Here is a 24387-nt window from a genome sequence, read left to right on the forward strand (position 1 = left end):
TATGATGGCACTGCACATTATTTTACTGATGCAAACTCTGCCTTGAAATTCGCCAAGCACATTGGGGGAAAGAGAGGTAAAGACCCTCCTGGAGCAGCACCATCGGTGACTGGCCAACTAAGTGACAATGACTGATCTGTGACATTTTTATCTTCTGATCTGAGCTCTTTATTCAACGAGTTGTGGAGCTGTGTGGTAATCACTTTCTATATGACTGTGGGTTTCTGAGGTATATTTTATCCAGTTAAGTCAACTTGCTTGGGGATGTCGGGGTGGGCCTGTAGCTTACACTGCAGTACTCCCAGCCACCCTGTCAACACAGGGGTGATTGCTGACGTCACTACGCTCCCATGGGGAGTTTCCTTCGTACTTTGAGAAGACTGTTATATTTTATTTTGTTGGGGGGATATTCTGCATCCTGATTGGGGTGTTGGAGTGGGTGGTGGGTGGATGGCGGGGATTGTTTGTTGGTTTGTTGCCAGTACGAATACAAGATGTGACTCACTGTACACACCCTACGATTTGACTTTTATGCTCACTGAGAGCCTACTCCACGCTGAAGGGCTGTTTACAGATACACGCACGCACAACCACTACATTTTCTAACGTGGAATATTAGAGAGTTAAATGACAGTCGGAAGTCTAGGCTTGTACATGCTTATTTATCCAGACATAACATTGACGTCTGTCTGTTACAGGCAACAAATTTAAACGTTGCACCGTCCCAGAGACTGCGACATCACAGGTGGGGACACTTGTACTCATCCATTTACTCTAATTATGCCAGAGGAGTAGCTGTGCCGATTAAGCAGGGGATAGACTGGCGCGAGAAGGAGGTATACAGGGATCCTGAGGGGAGATTTGTCATTATTTGTGGAGTGTTGTGAGTGATCTCATTGGTGATTGCAGCAGTTTATGGTCTGAATACAGACTACCCCGATTTCTTTCAAGATATATGGTCCAGAATTAAGGTGACAGGATACGACACTGTTCTGTGGGGTGGAGATTTTAACGCAGTTTTAAATGATGCCATAGACAGAAAGGATGAACAGCAAAACACACAAGATGATGGACGGAATGTTGCACAATGGCAAACCATTCACCCCCAGTCACAGATCTGGGGTTAATCCATCGTTATTTTGCTCACCAAGCCACCCCAGTTCAGACATTGCCCTATGCAAATCAGTCTTGACCCTGTGCCTCATGGGAACAGTTCAGCCCAAACTGCCAAGCCATGTCTTCCCTGGACCGAAATCAAGCATCCTAGGACCGGTTTCTGGCTATCAGCCGTCTTCAGCCAGGATAGCTTGACTCCAGTGGCTTAGTGAGCACGGGACCCACGTCTGGGCATACCCTTCCCACATAGGGTGAACAGCAAAACACACAAGATGGTGGACGGAATGTTGCACAATGGCAAAACATTCACCCCCAGTCATAGATCTGGGGTTAATCCATCGTTATGTTGCTCACCTAGCCACCCCAGTTCAGACATGGCCCTATGCATATCAGTCTTGACCCTGTGCCTCATGGGAACAGTCCAGCCCGTACTGCCAAGCCATGTCTTCCCTGGACCGGAATCAAGCATCCTAGGACCGGTTTCTGGCTATCAGCCGTCTTCAGCCAGGATAGCTTGACTCCAGTGGCTTAGTGAGCTCTGGACTCACTCTGGGCATTCCCTTCCCACATAGGGTGAACAGCAAAACACACAAGATGATGGACGGAATGTTGCACAATGGAAAAACATTCACACCCAGTCACAGATCTGGGGTTAGTCCATCATTATTTTGCTCACCAAGCCACCCCAGTTCAGACATGGCCCAATGCAAATCAGTCTTGACCCTGTGCCTCATGGGAACAGTCCAGCCCGAACTGCCAAGCCATGTCTTCCCTGGACCGGAATCAAGCATCCCAGAACCGGTTTCTGGCTATCAGCTGTCTTCAGCCAAGATAGCTTGACTCCAGTGGCTTAGTGAGCGTGGGGCCCACGTCTGGGCATACCCATCCCACATAGGGTGAACAGCAAAACACACAAGATGATGGACGGAATGTTGCACAATGGCAAATCATTCACCCCCAGTCACAGATCTGCGAATAATCCATTGTTATTTTGCTCACCAAGCCACCCCAGTTCAGACATGGCCCTATGCAAATCAGTCTTGACCCCGTGCCTCATGGGAACAGTCCAGCCCGAACTGCCAAGCCATGTCTTCCCTGGACTGGAATCAAGCATCCTAGGACCTGTTTCTGGCTATGAGCCGTCGTCAGCCAGGATAGCTTGATTCCAGTGGCATGGAGAGCATGGGACTCACGTCTGAGCATACCCATGCCACTCGGGGTGATAAATGCAAAAACAACAATTGATGGACGGAATGGCCATCTTGTGTGTTTTGCTGTTCACCCTATGTGGGAAGGGTATGCCCAGACGTAGGTCCCGTGCTCACTAAGCCACTGGAGTCAAGCTATCCAGGCTGAAGACGGCTGATAGCCAGAAACTGGTCCTAGGATGCTTGATTCCAGTCCAGGGAAGACATTGCTTGGCAGTTCGGGCTGGATTGTTCCCATGAGGCACAGGATCAAGCACAATTTTTAAATTACTGGGTGCACCCGACCCCCTTTCAGCCTCACGTGGTGGTCGAGAAAGATGTAATAGCCTCCATCCCACTTAAGGTTGCGCTATACCAAAAGGCACGCCACCCTCGCGGTGATATAGACTCTGCTGGGACCCTGTGCTGGTCATGCGATGAACTGCATAAACGAGTGGGGATCCCGTTGCTTTTTGCCCCTTCCATCCCATTATCCCAGAACCCAATGATGCCTTGCATAAAGGACAGTATGAGTAAGGCCTTAGCTCAGAAAATGAATCTTCAGACATTCGAAGACCTATACCCTGGAGATGAATTCAGACCTCCCCCTGTGGCGCCCGAGGGTCAACTGGCCCAGTTTACTGAGATCTTTATATATTATAGAATACGCACGGAATATCATACCCTCTGGGAAGAATTCCCGAGGGCGCCGCCGACCCTACCTGCATTAGAAAATCTGCTGAAATTCTTGTCTCCCTGTAAACTTATTACGCACCTCTATGTCTGCATGCAAGGCACTGCTCCGATAGTAATGCCAAACTCATTTAAGCATTGGAAAAACGAACTGGAAACACCAGCTGACTGAAGCCCAATGGGACTATTGCTGTGAACACCTGTCGGAGCTTTCCCAGAATTATAAATTGAGGCTGATCCACTTTAAATATTTGCATAGATACTACAGGAACCCAGGTGGACTCCAACGGATGGGCATTCACGATTTGGATACCTGTTGGAGATGTGGCTGTGCTTCAGCTACGTTCTTACACGTTGCATGGCAATGTTCCAAGATAGCCGACTTCTGGGTGCAGATTTTCGAGGCTGTGAACAGCATATTGGGGGTGTCGCTGGCCCCGTCCCCTATCCTTGACCTATTAAGGTACGTAAAGGACACTCCGCCAAAGTATCGTAAACTGCACGCACTCCTCCTACTGTTTGCTAAGAGACAGGTTGCAGTTAATTGAGGCAGACGGCGAGTGCCTTCCCTTAAAGATTGGGATAGAGACGTCACATATGGGCAGGCACAATTGAGCACATTTTGGGAATTGATGCCACCCTCATCCAGACCCCACAATATATGGGAGCCGTTCCTAACATTGAACGCTGGTTTACAAATACCGACTGAAGTAACAGACGCGGTGGGCAAGCAAACTGCTCCTCAGATGTGATATGTCAACACCCCACACCCAATTTCAATGCTAGAGCACATGAAAAGATAGCTCCGGCCAGAGGCCACATTGTACAACTGTAGCAAAGGGTGTCTCTGGGAAGATATGTGCAACATCATTACATTTGTGTTAATAATTGTTGAAATATGTGCAATATTCCTTGCTCAATTATTGTCATGTCTGAGATTTGAGGTAGGTGGGTACGATGTGAGCTATTATTAGCATTGTGTACTGAAAAGACTATGACTGTATGCCCTCCTTTCTCAATCTATTCCTTATTGGCTTGTTGGAATGTAACAGAATTGTTTTGTTGTAAATGCCAATAAATAACATTAAAAAATATATATATATATATATAATTGTGGATCCAAGTAATCCACTGGAACTAATAGGGCCTTTTGTAAATGTGGACAACTAATGAGATTACATACATACTTCACAATATATGCTGGTAGGAGAAATTAACAGTCTGTTTTGTTAATATATCCTTGAATATTGCCGGTTTCCTTGATTCCCCATGCCTACAACTGAAATAAATGAACATATGTCTGACCAAGGTAACTGTTTCACCAATTACTGCACAATCCAATGTATTCGATGTTCTACAGGTAAACCTTCCAAGAGCCGTCATGATTGCTATTCCCCTGGTCACCTGCGTGTATATTCTGGTCAACGTGAGCTACTTTTCAGCAATGACCCCCTCTGAACTCTTATCCTCAGGTGCGGTGGCCATCAGCTGGGGGTGAGCTATAATGTGGAAACTGTTTTCAGTTGTTTATTGACTTCCAGAGTTTTATTAGTAACAGAGAGTGGCCTGTATTGGTAAGTAGAGCAATATATACCACTGGTTGAAAGTACAACATTTTTTGTTGGGCAGTAAATTGTGTACAAAAGCACCAAATAATGTGTGTGAAGTCTGCATGCCAATGGGGCAAATACCGACATCGAGGACACATCCATACTTTGGGCACTATAGTGAGGCCACAAAAACATAGGTCAGGGCTCTAGTGTTTCGTTGGCGATTCCCTCCTTGCTCTAGCTATAGTGGTTGTTCCCCATTCACTATTGGTAATATCCAGGGTATGCCCCACTAGTAGTCCGAGTCTCAAGAGTCCACTTTGACTGTAATTTAAAGGCAACAGTGTTTCAGCTAGCAAGAAGTTCCTTCCGGCTGACATGCCTGAAATGAGTCTTGCCCGCACAATTCTGCGTGAAGCTCCTGAGTTTCCAACAGTGGGCCTCATGGAGAGTCAGCAGCTGAGTTCAGGTGAGTTCACCGCATTCGGCCCCTTCAAGGTACACTCAGCAAATGCAAAGTTCCTTGACGTAAAGTCCTTAAGGTCTGACTTCATTTTATGTAGGCCCGACTCAATCTCAAAACAATGGATGTCACCATCTTCCCTGTCTTAGTCAATGGAAGTCTCCATATTCCCTGATTTACGTAGAATCATTGTCATGTCTGCCATTAGACGTAGATGTCGAATGGCCTTATCTTTCTAAGAAGTGTGAAAATGTGACGTTTTTTGACTAATAATATAGATGCAGACACCTAATCGACAGTCATCTAGGTCAAATGTCTACTCTTAACCATTTCAAGGTTAAATAAGAAAACATACAGACATATAACCTGAATTAGCGTCCTTTTACCTTATATGCTCATGAAGAAAAGTCGGATGCTTACCTTGAGGCACATAATCTATTTCAGACATTCCTTAACATGTCAGAAATTCTACTTTCTGACAAGATTTAGTGTGTAAGGACTGCCACATAACCACTTGTCAGAAGAGGTCCTTTGCCCAGATTATTGCCTGAGATTCTGCAAGAGGCTATCTTACCTACTGCCTGCACACTTCACACTTTGCAGATGCTACATCTCGCCTGAAGTTGATAAAGCCAAGTCCTGGTGGAAGACCAACCTTCTGCTACCTCCTTGTGCGTTTACTCTTCGAGACACTGTCTTCATGCCTTCACTGATAAAGATAGACTTTGCTGTCAACAAGGTATGCATTTCATTGCTTCTCCCTCAGAAACTCTAGACTGCAAGTTGCTCTGCTTTCATTGCTCTCCTAGAATAGTGCGTTGAAGTCAATGTTAGGGTGTTAGATCCTAAATAACATTTTAGCAATGTTCAAAATGTTCATTTTAATCTTGTAATTAAAGGTTCCTACTTGCTGTTTTGATAATATTCTGTGTTGTTGTTTTAGATGTACTAAGAAACAAATTTGCTCCTAGCAATAACTACTTTTAAATTAAAGTGTTCATTCTTCTTAGAGCAGTGTGTGTGTTATACTGTGACTAACAAAATAGGTTTGTTACTATTACCACGGTGCTCCTTATCCCTTTATGGGATTGTTAATAACCCAAAAGCAATTACACATTGAATAGGTTACTGCGGGGCAACAATAATATTTCTGTTACATTCTTCATGGATGCATTGACCTAAAGTTTACCTGTGGGCGGGGAAGTACACCTTGTAGAGTTACACGAACATCGTAACTTTGGCAACAGTTGGCACCCAACGTCGGGTTTGTATGTTACGGTTACACCTTCAATAGTTTTTGCACTATTCACTCACACTTTATTTTTTTTCCAAACAAACTTTATTGCCTTTCATAATGCTTACATCGAACACCATAGAGTTAGCAGTATACATTGTTCTTAAGCGGGGAATACAACCCATTAACCTGTTGATGTTGTCAATGTCCTCACCGTGCCCCATCTGCACATGGCAACTTGTAAGTTCACAGTATTCCCCTGAGCTATTACTTTCACATTAGGTATGCCCCCCATCCCCTCTCCTGGCAATAAGGCCTCAACAACAATAACCCCTTCCCCCCCTCACCACACTGCTGTCTCCCCGTGAGTATTGTTCAGATCGATTAATATGCTCCCTGGTATTCCAGGCATGGACAGTGATGGTGCGCCACAGCCTTCCGTTGTGCCCCCCTCCTGCACCTGTGTGTGTCAATGTTAGGAATCGCTTCCATTCTCGCTTTTCTATTGGGGTATCCCACCTTAAGCTGGTCCCTGGGGATGCTCTACATGTTGGATTCTCTCTGGTGTTTTGGCATCCGAGTCCCTGCCCAGTCTCATTAAGTCCACCACCAGCCCATCCCATGCCTGGGCTCTGTCTCTGGCTTACCCACTCCCCGCCGTGCATTCCGAAGCAGGACCCTGCTCTCGCAACCTGCCCACTTCTCCAGCTCACGTCTCCATGTGATGATCTCAGGGCCCCCCGATTTCTTTCAGCTACTAGTGATTTCCCGCTTCGCCAAAATAAATGCCATGTCCTGGAACCTGGATGTGGTTTTGGTTTTAGCAGAGTGTGGAAATAAATGGAGCAGTACGTGGGCCGGTGTACAGGAGATCACCCTTTCCGTCACCCTCGCTGTCACTTGTGTCACTTCTTGCCAGTATTGGGTTAAGGAGGCACAGCTCCAAATCATATGTATAAACGTCGCCCCCTGTTCCTGACACCTCGGGCACCTAGCATCTGCACCAACAAAATATCGGTTGATACGTTCTGCGGTTAAATAGGCTTGGTGGAGTACATAAAAGCTGATCAGGCTAAACCGTGCATTTCGAGATACTTTGGCAGTTCGCTCTAAAAAATTGTCCCAGTCCTTATCCTCTAGTGGCCTGCCAATGTCGTCCTCCCATTTGTGTCGTAGTCTATCTAGTGGTTGTGTGGAGTTCCGTGGAATGACTCTATATAGGCAGGCCACCGCCTTGATGGTTCCACCCTCCAAGCTCATATATTCGCATGTGTAGTGCCTCGAAGGTTCCACCGTCCCCGTACCCCAGTGGTGTCGTATTGCTCCAGTGACCGCCCCATGTAGGAGAAAGTGCCCTGGTGGTGTGTCCCAGTCCGCCCTGAAGTCCTCGAAGGAGAGAACAGATCCCGTCCCGGAACAGATCCCCGACCTTTGTCGCCCCTGCTTCTCTCCATTCGTTCAGGCCTTACCACTGTCCTTCGCGGGGAAGGGCTTCCAGTTGCTGCAGCGCCATCTCTGGGGAGTATGGGCGCTTTGTTTTAGTTTTCTGTAGGCATCTGCCCCAGCACCGATGTATCACCCTATGTTCATTACTGTTGATTTGTGGGAGCCTAATTGTCCTCAGCAGGGTTCGGAACACAGCGGACCCCTCCGGGGCAAACAGAGGCATCCCCCTGTCTGGTCCCTGCTTCCCGCAATCCATTACGTATACCTCTGCAGTTCAAAATAATAATAATAGGCCTCCATGTCGGGCATTGCCATGCCGCTCCCCAGTCTGGGCCGCTTTAATGTATTAAGGGCTACCCATCTGCGTCCCGACCTCCACACAAAGGCCGACATGCAGGAGTCCAGCTCCCTGAACCAGGCCACTGATATCCAAATTGGCAATGTTACAAAGAAGTAGAGCAGCCGAGGTAGTGCCACCATTTTAAGTAGTGAGATGCGTCCCATCACCGAAAGAGGGAGCTTCCCCCAGAAGGTCATGGTGACCTTAAGCGAGTGAAGCGCCCTCCCTATGTTGCCCTCCTTCACGTCTTCCATCGTGTGGAATATGTGGACCCCTAGGTAATGGAAGCAGCGGGGCTCCCATCTCAGATTTCCCAGATTCAGCGGGGGCCTCGCATCCCTCACCAGGGGAAAGAGCTTGGACTGCCACTATTCACTCACACTTGAACCACTATTACATAATTATGGAGGTGTCCATAGTAATAGGTGGGCGCGCCAAGGACACCAAAATTGGTTTGGTGGTCAACTGTTATACACACACACACACACACCACACACACACACACACACACACACACACAACCACCCACCAACCCCGTGTTTGGGGCCTCTGTGCAATGAAGAGGCTACATGGCCAGTTTTGGGGGGTTACACTTCCATTCATTGCCGTGGCACCTTAACAAATGCCCAGGTGATAGGGGTATTAAATTACACTGTCGCCTTTATACAGGAGACTTGTACAACCCACTCTAAACTCCAGACCAGCTGTCGTAGTAGGACCTGCTGCTCCCGCACAAGTACAAACTGTTAGTCCGCAGACTATTAACGCTATCATACGAAAAGTGCCCATGAAGCGTGGTGAAATTGCTTTCTGAATTGCTCGTAAGATCAATCAGTTGGAAGCAGTGCATCCATACACTACCTCCCAAGACAAACAGAGAATACTGACTATGTGTCTCCCTCTGGTAATGGTGATTTCCATAGGGAGGTGCAACACTTGGTGAAGCCTCTTTGCATGCACTTATACCAGCACACATGCTACACCTTGCCTTCATTGGCAGTCCTCCCTAATGCATGGAGAGAAGTACAAAATGAGCATGGAGCTGCACCAGCTCTGAATTTAGGAGTGACATTAATTAAGAACTTCTCTACAGTGTCATTTATCACCCCAGACAACATCAAGGGAGCTGCTTCAGTTCTGGCTATACATCAGAGACTGGAAGCAGTTCCAGTTCAAGATCGGGAACTGAAACTACCTAAAATAATTGCATGAGTTTATACCTCTGTAGGTAGAGGAAGGGAAGAAGAAACAGAAAGATAAAGATAAGAAATGGACTGGATCACCCAATTCCCAGGAATCCCGCAGGGGTGGTTATATCTTAAGAGACTGCAAAAAAAGTGAAGAATCTGAACCATATCAGAATTCTGATAGCCGCTCTTCATATTCTTTTTTGGACACTGACGGTAAAAGAATAGAAAGGGGAAGGCGATCTGAGTACTAAGAGGAGTACAGTAGGAAAAGTGAAGCAGGACGCAGGACTGACTTCAGCATAAAGAGAGAAGTGAAAGGCTTGAACTCTAAAACCCCAGTAAAGAAGAAGAAATGTGCAAGACTTTCTAAGAAACATGCAAACCAAGCTGCGAGTCCTCCTGCGCAACAGGACTTGGGGACGAGCATCTGTACACAGTATCGCAGAAGTCACAGTAGTACATCAGACGCTTCAGAGATTTCTGGATGCAAATCCAGCTGATGACTTTATACAGATCAAAACCCCAGCTCAACACTTAAATCTTCCCAATAGGGTTTACATTTACAAAATACACATTGAAGGGAACATACCAATTACTATCAAAGCAGTCATTTGGACTCATTTGTCTGATGACTATGACATTATCATAGTGGAAGAAGACTGGCCTCCAGCTTTTATTAGGGAAGCATCCCAGGGGAGGAAGTCATAAGGGTAGCCTTCACTACCATAGTACTTGACGATATCAGGGAAATTCATGCAGGTGAATTGGCTGTGAGACAAGCTCCGGCCTTATATAGAAATCAAGCAGGATGAGACGAACACTTTAGTCCACATGTTATTTCCTTATGCAGTGAACCACAACCACAAGCCCAATACCCTTTAAAACCAGAAACAAAACGTGGTATTAAAGCAATATTAGATTAGTGGCAGCACCGAGCACAATAGCGTCTTGTCTTTCACCAATCAAGTTTCCCCTTTTTCCCATCTCCTAACCAGATGGCTCATATAGAATAGTTTTTGACTATAGGAATTTGAATGCACACATTCGAACATATCTAGTAAAACTTGCAAAGCATAGGCTTAATGACCAACCTGGTGCAAAAAAAAGTGAATTTGGTTATTTCTAAGGGGTTCTTTTGTCAAAATATAGCACCTGAAATTGAGTAGCTAACTGCCTTCAATTTCGATGGAGTGCAGTTATCATTCCGGTTGCTTTTAGGCTTTAAAAATATTCCTGGTTTGTTCTCGGAGTGCATCATGGAGATCTTACAACCTGATCCAAGGTGTTGTCATACATTGATGATATCAACATTACTGATGATGATTTAAATCTGTTCCTAACTACGATGGGCAGGGTAGTGACCATATTAATGTAACATGGTTACAACGGTCATTTTAAAGAACCCTGATGTTGACCTTCTTGGATGCAAGTTAGCCAGTGAAGGCTAGGGTCTAGCGCAGGAGTTCCTTCGGACGTGTTCTACCATGATGCCTCCAGACACTCTGAAAAAGTTGCAATACCTTTTGGAGTCTATTAACTTTGGACACACTTGTTTGCCTCACTGTAATGAAGGAGTGAAGCCCTTCTATGTTCTGATTTCTCCTACGTTTTCATTTAAATAGTTGCTAAACACGCACATTGATATCTTGCATGCCCTCAAGCAGACATGCTTTAAAAAAAATTATTTTATTTATTCATTTATATACCAATACAGTGTTTCAATACAGTTTGTAATGCTGGATAGGTATTCGGTATTATAAATCAGTGATACGAACTCTGGTTGAACATTAGGGGAGGGGTATAGGGACACAAGGCATCACAATAACATAGTTAACGGCATTTTCAATGTTGCAGAAGATACAGCACATTGTATGTCAGACAAGCGAGATGTGTTTTACCTGTACTTACAGTATGTATTTGATCTACCCATCATCTAATAGGTTTCTGGTGTGAGATATACATCTTGAGATTGTTACCTGTTCTATTCGTAGTGTGAACAAGGCAAAACCAAAGGGGATGATGGACGGAGTGTTGAACATTGCAAGCACACACCCCAGTCAACTGATATGGGTTTAATCCATCATCCTTCTTTAGTTCACTCCGCCACCCTAGTTCAGACATGCACATATGCAAATCAGTCTGATGCTGTGCCTCATGGGAACAGTCCAACCCGAACTGCCAAGCCATGTCTTCCCTGGACCGGAAACAAGCATCATGGGACCATTTTTTGGCTAATCAGCCATCATCAGCCAGTCTAGCTTGAATCCAGTGGCAAAGTGAGCAAGGGACCAACGTCTGGGCATACCCTGCCAACATATGGCGAACAAAGCAAAACCAAAGGGGTTGATTGACGGAGTGTTGAACATTGCAAGCACTCACCCCCAGTCAACTGATCTGGGTTTAATCCATCATCATTCTTTAGCTCACTCCGCCACCCCAGTTTAGACATGGCCCTATGCAAATCAGTCTGACACTGTGCCTCATGAGAACAGTCCAGCCCAAACTGCCAAGCCATGTCTTCCCTGTACCGAAAACAAGCATCCTGGGACCGGTTGCTGGCTAATCAGCTGTCATCAGCCAGGCTAGCTTGAATCCAGTGGCAAAGTGAGCAAGGGACCCACGTCTGGGCATACCCTGCCAACTTAGGGCGAACAAAGCAAAACCAAAGGGGATGATGGACGGAGTGTTGAACATTGCAAGCACTCACCCCCAGTCAACTGATCTTGGTTTAATTCATCATCTTTCTTTAGCTCACTCCGCCACCCCAGTTCAGAGTGGCCAAAAGCAAATCAGTCTGACCCTGTGCCTCATGGGAACAGTCTAGCACGAACTGCCAAGCCATGTCTTCCCTGGACCAGAAACAATCATCCTGGGACGAGTTTCTGGCTAATCAGCCGTCATCAGCTAGGCTAGCTTGAATCCAGTGGCAAAGTGAGCAAGGGGCCCACGTATGGGCATACCCTGCCAACTTATGGCGAACAAATCAAAACCAAAGGAGATGATGGACGGAGTGTTGAACATTACAAGCACTCACCCCCAGTCAACTGATCTGGGTTTAATCCATCATCATTCTTTAGCTCACTCCGCCACCCCGGTTCAGACATGGCCATATGCAAACCAGTCTGACCCTGTGCTTCATGAGAACAGTCCAGACCGCACTGCCAAGCCATGTCTTCCCTGGACCGGAAACAAGCATCCTGGGACTGGTTTCTGGCTAATCAGCCATCATCAGCCAGGCTAGCTTGAATCCAGTGGCAAAGTGAGCAAGGGGCCGACGTCTGGGCATACCATGTCAACTCAGAGTGAGCAAATAAAAACCAAAGGGGATGATGGACGGAGTGTTGAACATTGCAAGCACTCACCCCCAGTCAACTGATCTGGGTTCAATCCATCATCATTCTTTAGCTCACTCCGCCACCCCAGTTCAGACATGGCCATATGCAAATCAGTCTGACCCTGTGCCTCATGGGAACAGTCCAGCCCCAACTGCCAACCCATGTCTTCCCTGGACAGGAAACAAGCATCCTGGGACTGGTTTCTGGCTAATCAGCTTTCATCAGCAAGGCTAGCTTGAATACAGTGGCAAAGTGAGCAAGGGACCCATGTCTGGGCATACCCTGCAAACTTAGGGCAAACAAAGCAAAACCAAAGGGGATGATGGACGGAGTGTTGAACATTGCAAGCACTAACCCCCAGTCAACTGATCTAGTTTAGTCCACCATCATTCTTTAGCTCACTCCACCACCCCCAGACATTCATAGTGTGAGCAGTTAATGCGTAGATGTCGTCAGATTTAGGGATGTGTCTGTATGTGTTTCTTGCGGTTATCCATTGAATGAAGGGTGCCCAGATGTCTGAACTCTAAAAGCATTAATTCCCAGAAGATTGTCAATTGCTCCTGGCAGTACGTGATATCATGAATGCATGTATCTATTGAGGGGGACGTGTTTTTTCTCCAATATATGGCGATTTTCATTTGGCCAATTGAAGCATCTTAGCTAGTAAGCAGGTCATTGTAAGCAGAGCATTTTTGACGTAGCCCAGTAAGGTTATCAGTTGTGTGCATTCCAATTGCGTCCCAGTGATCTCATGGATTATCTGGTATACCCTGCCCCAATATTTGGCGATGGGCGGGCAAAGCCATGCTAAATGTAGGAAAGTGGCCTGCGGTTATTTGCATCTCCAGCAATTCGCATCTGATCGGATGTCAATTTTGAACATATGTAGTAGGGTACTGTAAATGCGTTGGAGGAATTTAAAATGGATTCATCTCAAATTGTACTTTTGGGGATAGGTACTGTAGCTGGGTACAGCAGAAGGTCCACTGTTCGTCCGTAAGGGACGGGTCTAGATCAGTGCGCCAATTAGCTTGCGCCTTAGTCTCCGTCACCGGAGAAGTTCGTTGAGTGATATTGTACTGTTGCGTGATAATTTTCTTGGTAGAGGGATCAGTTAGCAAGTGTTCAAGAGATGGCAGTGCACAGGGAGCAATCGGGAGGAGTGATATAACTTCTGGCAGATTGCTCGAATTTGATAGTATAAAAGTAGATCTGACATGATGGGGGGGTTGTTCCCTTAGTACTCCAGGTGGATTGGTGAAAGAGTTGTCGGGTTAGAGATCTTATAAACAACAACGGGCCTCACCTATACTACACCCAATTCTGAAAGGTACGACAATTCAAAGGGTTTTTAATCTTCTTCTTAATTCCCTTGAGTGTGATTACTTGCACTACTCTAATTGTCACGGTGTATCAATCATTATTTTAGAACCCATCCAGGCTAAGTTCCACCTCCCATATATAAATGTGTGAAAAAAGTGTGAGGGAAGAGAGAGAGTACCTCACGGTAGTAACACCAAGGGGGCTGCTGACTGATACTCGCCAGCTTACCCACTTATCATCATAGGACACTCTCTCTCTCTGTGTGAGAAAAAAGAGAAGAAAAGTGTGTATTCTCCTTTTGGAAGAATCTTAAAGAAAATGTAGTAAAAAACACTTATCCTCCTATATGCCCTAAAAAATAGTGACAGTTCAATATGTCGCCGGTTTTAATGGTAGACTGCATTGGAAATTGAAGTTTGCATACAGTGCCCATGGCAATAATCTTGAAGGGATGTACGAGTGGTATTTGACTACACCATTGGACAGGTCATTGGTGTTTTGCAGATATAGGATGGTTTTTGTAGAGCGAGAAGCCTTTTTGTAAATCCTAGTGAAGAGCAAAGAAAATTGGTTCTTGATAGCCAGTTTAAAACTTTATCCTGGCGTTGTTGAGGTTGACTTCCAGTTCTAAGATGGCGTCCGTGTATATTCGGCCCTGGATGTATACGTGGTGGCTAATCAAAGGGCGCTTGAGATAACATTACACTGTGCAGCCGGGTCCTGTCAACTAAAACTTTATTGTGTGGGTATTTGAGCTTGTCTCCCACTCTATGATGGCAGCCGTATGCGAGCGGCAAGATGCGGCCCCGGATATTTACGCGGTTGCTGGGCGGGCCTTAGAATGCCCTTAAACCGTACAGCAGTGTTAACTCGTGGTCGGAGCTTCTAACACACCTGTGGGACGCGGCAGGGGTAAGGACGATTTCAGCTCAGAGGCAGACTGGGACGCGTACTGTAAGTCGAAGGAGTATGTGTATGATTGAGATGACCCCAACTGGTCTTTGGAGGTGTTGCCATGCATGGTGTATTAGGCATTGTGCTCTGTATCTCACGCTGGTTGCATCAACATGGGAAGGATGTGAGCAGGACAGCGGTTTGAAACATTTGCATATTACATGCTGATGACAGAATTTTGGATGTTATATGCACAAGCAAGAGAATTGAAAGAACGCTGGTGGTATGGTTTTAATGATATAAAGGCATGTTAGCATTTGAGAGAATAAGGAAATAACATGTTATACCTGTTTTTGCACCTCTGCAGGGGGCTAGACAGTGGGCAGTCACCCCGAGGACACGTGATCATAGGCACGTTGTCCATTGTGAAGACGGTTGCAGATACATTGAGGCTTCGCAACCGCTAGGATAAGATTATGTACATCATATGTAGCAAACTATTGCTTAAACAATATTGGAATTCATTTTGTCTTCGTGGAAGGCAGATGGATATTACAACTGGCTTCATTTTCGTGTGTTTTTATTGGTACCATCACAGTTTTTAGGTGAATCGTGAGTAAAGCTGAGACTTGGAACCCCTATTAGCCCTGAAGAAGTTGCGAGATGGTTTAGCAACGAAACATGTTGGCAATATAGAATTGATTATGGTTTGACGGAAACATTTTTTTAATTGGGGAAGCTTGTAGCATCTAATACAATTGTCAGGCCAGCAAGCTTCACCGCTTTTTAAAGGTGAGAATTATGTTCACTGATTCTCACAGGGGTTCAATGGGCACTTATAAAAATAGTAGGCATTGATGGTTTACTTATATCTAAGTTTTACTATCACACGTCACTACATTTTCTTTAAGATTCTTCCTAAAGGAGAATACACACTTTTCTTCTCTTTTTTTTCTCCACACAGAGAGAGAGTGTCCTATGATGATAAGTGGGTAAGCTGGCGAGTATCAGTCAGCAGCCCCCTTGGTGTTACTACCGTGAGTTACTCTCTCTCTTCCCTCACACTTTTTTCACATATTTATTTATGGGAGGTGGAACTTAGCCTGGATGGGTTTTAAAATAATGAATGATACACCGTGACAATTAGAGTAGTGCAAGTATTCACACTCAAGGGAATTAAGAAGAAGATTGAAAACCCTTTGAATTGTTGTACCTTTCAGGATTGGGTGTAGTATAGGTGAGGCCCGTTGTTGTTTATAATATTGTGAGTGGCGTGCGGCCTCACTTGTCTCCCCTGTGACTACTAGTGTGTTGTTGTATTATGTACAGCGGCCCAGCCGTGAGAGTCATGCTGCTTTGACAGCGGTTTTATTGTGAGAGTTCGTTGTGAATAAATAAGCCACAGTTGTTTGAATTTATGTACATATAAAGAAAGAACGAATTAGGTGTTGTGTGGTTGTAATGAACTGCCTTGTATTTTCAGATGAACAGATAGCTTTAATCCTCTAAGGTCCCTCTTTGTTACCAGATGCCCCGCTGACTACCAACTCTACATCGAGGGAAGAATGGGATAAATTAGCAAATCTCAAAAACGCCAGATTATCGTAGCTCTCCATGGGGCCCTTATGACTGAATATTTGCATGAAGAAGCCTCTCCCCCGAGCCTATCAGTTAGAATAGAACCGAAAATCTTTTTGGAGGACAAACAGTTCCGGGTGGACTGGAGCTATATAGCTAATAAGTGCACCCGAGACTGGTTGATTTTAATTATAAACACTGCCAAGAGATTGAGTGAGGAGTTGCTCAAGTAGATTCTTGATCTGGAAGAGGCACTAAAGAGTGATACAGCACTTTAGATGCCAAAGACCAACTGGCTTGGATCCATGGTGATTTCCTGGATTACAAAACGTATATGGTCAATCAAAAAATCAAGGGTCTCAAGAAAAATCTGGATCGGTTCTCACATGAGTGGGTGTTTCCCTTATGTTAAGGATATATACTATGAAACACCTCTAGAACAGTCATGTTATCAGAACCATCAAAGAAGGGGCCAGAATTTTCAACGAGGTGGCCAGAGACAGCAGAGGCGTACGCCAAATAATTGGACATTTGAAACACCAGTAGTGAAGAGGAAGAGGTATCTGAACAACCTTCAACATCTAATCAAAATAGGGTCAGTTTTGTGCCTGAAAGTAGGACTAACGAGGATTTAGGTGTACTCTTGAGGGCTTTTGTAGGGCAAACCCAGAGAGGCCAACAAGGTGGAGGAGGTTCGGCATTGAGAGGACGAGGCAGGGGCAGGGCCCACTTTCAACCAACATGGCAGACATACTCCCCTCGCATCACACGCAGCAGAGGCAGAACCTACCAATGATAACTGATGAAAGTAGTCTACAGTCCGCGCCCAGCTGTACTAATGACATGGTTGTCAACTTGTCTGGCTATGTACTGACAGGTGATGAATTGAGGGTGTTAAATATAGGCCTTTGGTTTTGTTCCGACCCCCGCCGCAATACTTTTAATTGCAGAACTGAGCTGTTCCAGATGATGAGGAAGATTAAAATACATAAATTCTGTGCAAAGGAAAAAGTGTCTCCTTCTATTTTTGCTACCAATCTACACCGTCCTTCAAGCTTTTGTCCCCCGACCTCTTCATTGGGTCCTGAGGTGACTGTCTTTGAACAGCGTGTACTTCATGACATTGAAGTCCTGGAAGGCCCCATGAGCAGGCACATTTAAATAACATGAGCAAAAGCGACTGGTCGGCTATTAAATCGCTACAGGATAACAAACTGGTTACGATAAAACAAGCCGATAAAGGCGGAGCCATAGTTGTACTTAATACTAGCGATTATGAAGCTGAAGTGTTGAGACTGTTGGGGAGCCGGACGAATTACCATCCTTTGATGCGGGATCCTACAACTGAACTACTTGACACAATCAAAAGCCTGGTGGCGGACGCAGTAGGGAAGAAATGGATAACATCTAATGAGGTGGATTTCATTATCAATCTGAACCCGCTGGTCCCGGCATTTTACATCTTGCCCAAAATCCATAAGCCACAGCGTCCGCCACCAGGGCGCCCGATTGTTTCGGGTATCCAATCTGTTTTGGAACCCCTGTACCTATTTGCGGACTTTTTCTTGAGGGAGGCAGTTATTACGCAACGCTCGTACATGCAGGACACGACTGACATACTGAACATTCTTAAGGACGTTGAGTTTGATCCAAGGAACCAACTGCTGGTGACTATTGATATTGAATCATTATATACCAGCATCCCCCAGGACACCACGCTGGTGGCAGCAGCGCGGGCTCTGGGGGCACTTGAATGGTTCTATGACACCCCCCAGTCATTTTTTCTGCAATGTATTGAACTAGTACGTACAAATAATTTTTTGGAGTACAACAACCAACTTTACTTGCAGGTGTCGGGGACTTCAATGGGGGCCACATTCACCCCGAGTCTGGCCTGCATCTATGTGGGCCAGTTCGAGGAGAATATGATCCATCACACCTCAAATCCCTTTAAGGAGAATATCTCCCTGTGGAGGAGGTATATTGATGATGTCCTCTGTATCTGGACAGGTACAGAGGACCATCTTTGACATGGTTGAACCAGGCTGAAGAGTGCCTCCGGTTTACGTGGACAATCAGCAATACATCTGCTGTATATTTAGACGTGGACATCACTGCTGTGGATCAAAGGCTGGCTACTAATGTCCATCATAAAACAACAGACAGAAATTCCCTCCTTCACAATCGCTTGTTTCACCCAAGAGCCCCAAGTGATAATCTCCCGGTGGGCCAGTTTTTGCGATATCGTCGCAACTGTTCTACAACTGGCAAATTTATGGAGCAGTTGGAAGAATTGGTGACCAAATTGAAGGAAAGGGAATATCCCATTAAAGTCATTAAGCAAGCCCGTAAACGTGCTTTGAACACTCCACATGAAGCTTTGCTGGAGAGGAATATCAAGGAGAGAAAAGATTCCCTCCCTGTTGTCACCACTTTTGATCCCCTTTCAACGAAAATGAGACAGATAGTGAGAAAACATTGGTCTATTCTTGACACCGCCACTAGTAAAATGCCACCGCCACTAGTAAAATGCCACGGCCACGGTTTTCTTTTAAAAGAGCGCCTAATCTTAAAGATAAGTTGGTCCACACTTGCATTCCAATAACAACACAGTCTACTTCCCTTCCAACAGGTCATTACCCATGTGGGGGATGCTCGGTATGTAATCTTACTCAGGTGACCAAAAGTGTAACTCTGCATAATGGTAGAACTTGGTTTTAGAACAAGTTCAGCAATTGTAATACGTCTAATGTTATTTACAGACTGACCTGTAGTTGCGGTTTACATTATATTGTTTTAACCTCACGAAAGGTGAAAGTGCGCATACAAGAGCACTTGAGCACTATTAAGGCCAAAAAGTTGACTATGCGACTGGTGCAACACTTCATTGAGAAAGGACATGATCCCAGGGACTTGAGATGGACCATTCTTGGGAAGGTGCTGGGTGAAGCACACAATGTTGAAACCATATTGGCGAGGAAAGAAGCTAAATGGATTTTTTTCGAACGAGTAGATCGGGAGGGACTGAATGATTCCATTGAATGGAACAGGATTAGTAGACTCTGAGGAGGGTGTGCTCAGTTATGTGTTTTTGGACTCACACATCTTCACATTCTAAGGGCCCGTTCTCCTCTCTATACTGTAATGGGGTAACAGCAAGTTATGGAGGTAGTACATTAGCGATATTGAGATGTACATGTGGAGAGGTCACCATTTCAAAATACTTGTTTTCCTACATGCCATCAACATTAGTCACAGTTCAATTTGTCGTGGCATTCCCCCCTTCACATTATAATGGGGTCACAGTCAGTCATGTTTGGAGCACATTAATGCGACAGATATATGTGGAGATGTTGGTCTTTCTTCTGGGTCGGACTGTTCATTAAAAGGCTTTGTCCTCTGTTTCTTTATCCCATTACACCCTCCGCTTTTCTAATGGTTATGTGGACTCTGGATGATACACGGCCGACATTAGGCTAGTGAAATAGAATGCCTTTACGGTCAGTGAATCGCATCCAGCATTATATATAAAAAAAACACTTATCCTCCTATATGCCATCACAACTAGTGACAGTTCAATATGTTGCCGGTTTCAATGGTAGACTGCATTGGAAATTTAAGTTTGCATACAGTGTCCATCGCAATAATCTTGAAGGGATGTATGAGTGGTATTTGACTACACCATTGGACAGGTCATTGGTGTTTTGCAGATATAGGATGGTTTTTGTGGAGCAAGAAGCCTTTTTTGTAAATCCTAGTGAAGAGCAAAGAAAAATTGGTTCTTCTTTATAGCTAATTGAAAACTGTATTCTGGCATTGTTGACGCTGACTTCCAGTTCTAAGATGGTGTCCGTGTATATTCGGCCCCGGATGTGTACGTGGTGGCTGATCAAAGGGCGCTTGGAATAGCATTACACTGTGCAGCCGGGTCCTGTCAATCAAAACTTTATTGTGTGGGTATTTGAGCTTGTCTCCCACTCTAAGATGGCTGCCGTATACGAGCGGCAAGATGCGGCCCCAGATGTTTATGCGGTTGCTGGGCGGGGCTTGGAATGCCCTTAAACCGCTCTGCAGCTGCGGTGGGACGCGGCAGGGGTAAGGACGATTTCTGCTCAGAGGCGGACTGGGATGCGTACTGTAAGTCGAAGGAGTGTGTGTATGATTGAGGTGGCCCTAACTGGTCTTTGGAGGTGTTGCCATGCGTGGTATATACTTTAGGCATTGGGCTCTGTATCTCACGCTGGTTGCATCAACATGGAAAGGATGCGAGCAGGACAGCAGTTCGAAACATTTGCATATTACATGCTGATGACGGAAATTTGGATGTTATATGCACAAGCCAGAGAATTGAAAGTACGCTGGTGGTATGGTTTTAATGATATAAAGGCATGTTAGCGTTTGAAAGAATAAGGAAATAACATGTTATACCTGTTTTTGAACCTCTGCAGGGGGCTAGACAGTGGGTAGTCACCCCTAGGGCAGGTGATCATAGGACGCGTTGTCCATTGTGAAAACAGTTGCAGGTACGCTGAGGCTTCGCAACCGCTAGGCAAAGATTATGTACATCATATGTAGCAAACTGTGTGCTTAAACAATATTAGAATTCATTATGTCTTCATGGAAACAGATGGTATTACAACTCGCTTCATTTTCGTGTGTTTTTATTGGTACCATCACAGGTTTTAGGTGAATTGTGAGTGAAGCTGAGAATTGGAACCCCAATTAGCCCTGAAGAAGTTGCGAGATGGTTTAGCAACAAAACATGTTGGCAATATAGAATTGATTATGGTTCGACGAAAAGCATTTTTAATTGGGGAAGCTTGCAGCATCTAATAAAATTGTCAGGCCAGCAAGCTTCACCGTTTTTTAAAGGTGAAAATTATGTTCACGGATTCACACATGGGTTCAATGGCCACTTATAAAAAATAGTAGGCACTGATGAATTACTTATATCTAAGTTTTACCATTCACTACATTTTCTTTAAGATTGTTCCAAAAGGAGAATACACGCTTCTCTTCTCTTTTTTCTCCACACAGAGAGAGAGTATCCTATGATGACAAGTGGGTAAGCTGGCGAGTATCAGTCAGCAGCCCCCTTGGTGTTACTACCGTGAGGTACTCTCTCTCTTCCCTTTTTTCACATATTTATTTATGGGAGGTGGGAACTTAGCCAGGATGGGTTTTAAAATAATGATTGATACACCATGACAATTAGAGTAGTGCAAGTAATCACACTCAAGGAAATTAAGAAGAAGATTGAAAACCGTTTGAATTGTCGTACCTTTAAGGATTGGGTGGAGTATAGGTGAGGCCCGTTTTTGTTTATAATATTGTGAGTGGGTTGCGGCCTCCCTTTTCTCCCCCTGTGACTCCTAGTGTGTTTTTGGGTTAGAGATCTACAAAAGTGATAAGGCCAAGCCGTCTCGCCCTCCCAGTAACCCCACTGTCATGCAGGGGGTGAAGCTGGGGGTTATACACCAATGGAATTGAGGGGGAATAGAGTATTGAGATATTGTCTCGTCTGCGCAGACTCTCCCATGCTCACCTCAGAGTTTCCACAGTGTTTATTTCTCCTCTGGGACACTTGTAAGTGTGGTATATAGCGACTTGTAGTGGGGTCGGTGCAGCTCTACCTGTTTCCACTGCTACACGGGGTTGAAATGGAGTTGGGTATAATCATTGATGTAGGAATGAAGCTTGTGCGCAGTAGGCGTATGTTGGACTTGGCCCTTCTGACAGGTTCACCCCTGAACCTTTTGCCTTTTAATATTACATAATTATAGTGATTTCTGGTCTTTGTGCACTTTGACACTGTGTCCCAGTGTAAAGTGCATGCGCTCTCTGAGTGCATGTGTGAGATTGGCCTGCCCTCCCATGGGGGATATGTGTGGCGGACTTGTGTGATTAAATGCTGCGCGATGATGTGCGCGGATTTATTGTGTCTAGTGTGGAAGTGCCACTTCTAGAAGTTGGCATGTCTGTGCAGTGAATGTGAATTGACTGTCTGGCTTGTGATTGGCTGGAGCTGGCTGGTGTGCCTGGCTCCAGGAGTCAGGATGGGTCTGCCCCGGAGGTGAATGGAGAGATCTGCATGTTGATGGAAGGGAGGGGTGCACCTGGGATCCTGAATAGGGCTGGGCCTTCCCTCCACAATGCTGGCTCCACCCCCTGTGGTGTGTCTGATGTCCCTGACCCATCCTGTGAATAGGCAGAGGGGCTGAGCAAAACAAAGTGCTCAAGAACCAGTTGCATCTGGTTCGCCCCTTGCCTGCACCTTTGACAACAAAGGATTTGGTGTTTAAAAGAGGGGCTGTGACCCCATGAAAATGTTCTTGACTTTGCCACTTGAATCTACCAGGGGCGTGCTACTGGTGGGGCCCAGGAGGGACCGCCATGGGATCTGCCTCCCTGCTGGAGGGACCTGTGTGCTGGCCCCTGGACCCTGCCCTGCCCCTGGATGCCTGGATACCTGGAGTTCTTGCTTGGATCCTAACAGGACGGGGTTTGCTGCTAGTGGGGCCCAGGAGGGAGCGCCATGGGGGCTGTCTCCTTGCTGGAGTGCCCTTTTTGCTTGCCCCTACTGATGCCCAGGACTGCTGGGACCCTTTTCTTTCTTTAGGTACCATTCCTGGGGAGCTTAGTGGTCTCCGTGCCCCCCTAGAGCCTGGGAAACGCTTTGTTTTTGCTTGCCCCGTGGTTGGGGGAGCCTGCCCCTCATTGCTGCATTTGTCGGTGCAGCGCGGGGGCCCATCCCGCTTATTGCGATGTTTTGTTGGCAGGAGCCTACCCTGCATTGGGCCCGCATTGGATTGTTGAATTCCAGGTGCCCACCCCGAGTCTGGCCGTTACCTGATTTTAATTATATTACGGGTGCCACCCCGTTTCTGGGAGCCTTAGCGGGTGCCCACCCCCCTTCTACTTTTTGTTTTCGCACCGAGGGAGCCTACCCCTCGTTATTGCCCCGAAAAAGAGATGCCGGCGCCGCGGCAAAAACAGGAAGTCAGGCACTACAGTGCATGCCTGACGGCAGGCTGGACTTCCGGGTTCCAATGGTAGTCCCTGCCCGCCGACGGAAGCAGCAGGAGGGTTGCGGGGCTCCCATGAGCAAGGGGGAGCCCCGGAGGAGGAATGAGCCCGGAGCCGCGTGGGCTCCATAACAAAAGACACAGTCCCGAGACGGGGGACCGGGTGAAGAATGGCGCAGAAGTAAGGCGGGGCTCCCATAAGGAGGGAGAGGCCTGCAGGCGCCAGCCGTCGTGTCCAGAGCTCCCGCATTTTCTTTTTTTTTCTTCAGAGTTTTATATAGCGCGAACTAGAACCGAACCGAATCAGTTATCAGAGCGCTTTACATAGCACCAGTTACGTTACATGAGGACATACTTTCATTTTTTTAGGCACGGGGAGATTAAGTGATTTGCCTAGAATCACAGGGGGTTTTTGGCGTCGTTACCGAGACTCGAACCCAGATCCCCAGGTCCGAGGTCGAGCGCCTTAGCCGTTAGGCCAAACCCTCTCCCCCCGTGGAGTATGGAGAGCCCCGCCCAGGCTCCCATGAGCGAGGGAGAGCCCTGGCCGACCGAGAGGAAAGGACAGCGTCCCCCACCGCCTCCGGAGAGCAGCCGGTGAGTAGAGCTGCCTGAAGGGGGGCGTCAGATTGAGGCACGCGCCAGTGCCTCCCGCAGAGCAGCCCCGCTTGGCAGAGGGCTGCTCCAATGATGGGGCCTCTTGATTTCAAAGAGCCAGATGGCTCCAAATGTTGCCCGAGCCTGAATGGCTCCACCGTAGGGGCTTAGGTGGCTTTGAGAGCCCGAGGGGCTCCCCCATTTTCGGCCCCATTGCCTCCAGCGCCGGAGGGGCTCCTAGGGGGCCCAGTTATTTTAAAGCACAATTATGTGGGGGTATGATTATTTTAGGAGCCAGAGGTCTCCAATGGGCATAGTTGATCCCAGAGCTAGAGGGCTCCACTGTTCTGCGCAGTATTGTGCTAGAGCCTAAGGGTTCCCACGTTTTGGCACATTGTTATTCCGGAGGGCCA

General features: G+C 46.3%; 1 protein-coding gene across 2 annotated transcripts in view; it reads left to right on the plus strand.

Moving 5' to 3' along the window:
- LOC144762512 (b(0,+)-type amino acid transporter 1-like) overlaps positions 1-24387 on the plus strand; it is a 246698-nt gene that overhangs the window by 62127 nt on the left and 160184 nt on the right. For both annotated transcript variants that reach the window (XM_078647735.1, XM_078647734.1), the window contains exon 2: positions 4357-4490. In XM_078647735.1, coding sequence (XP_078503861.1) covers positions 4357-4490 — 134 coding nt within the window. The remainder of the gene's footprint in view (positions 1-4356; positions 4491-24387) is intronic.

This window comes from Lissotriton helveticus, chromosome 6 (genome assembly GCF_964261635.1).
Source record: "Lissotriton helveticus chromosome 6, aLisHel1.1, whole genome shotgun sequence".
Classification (NCBI taxonomy): Eukaryota; Metazoa; Chordata; class Amphibia; order Caudata; family Salamandridae; genus Lissotriton; species Lissotriton helveticus.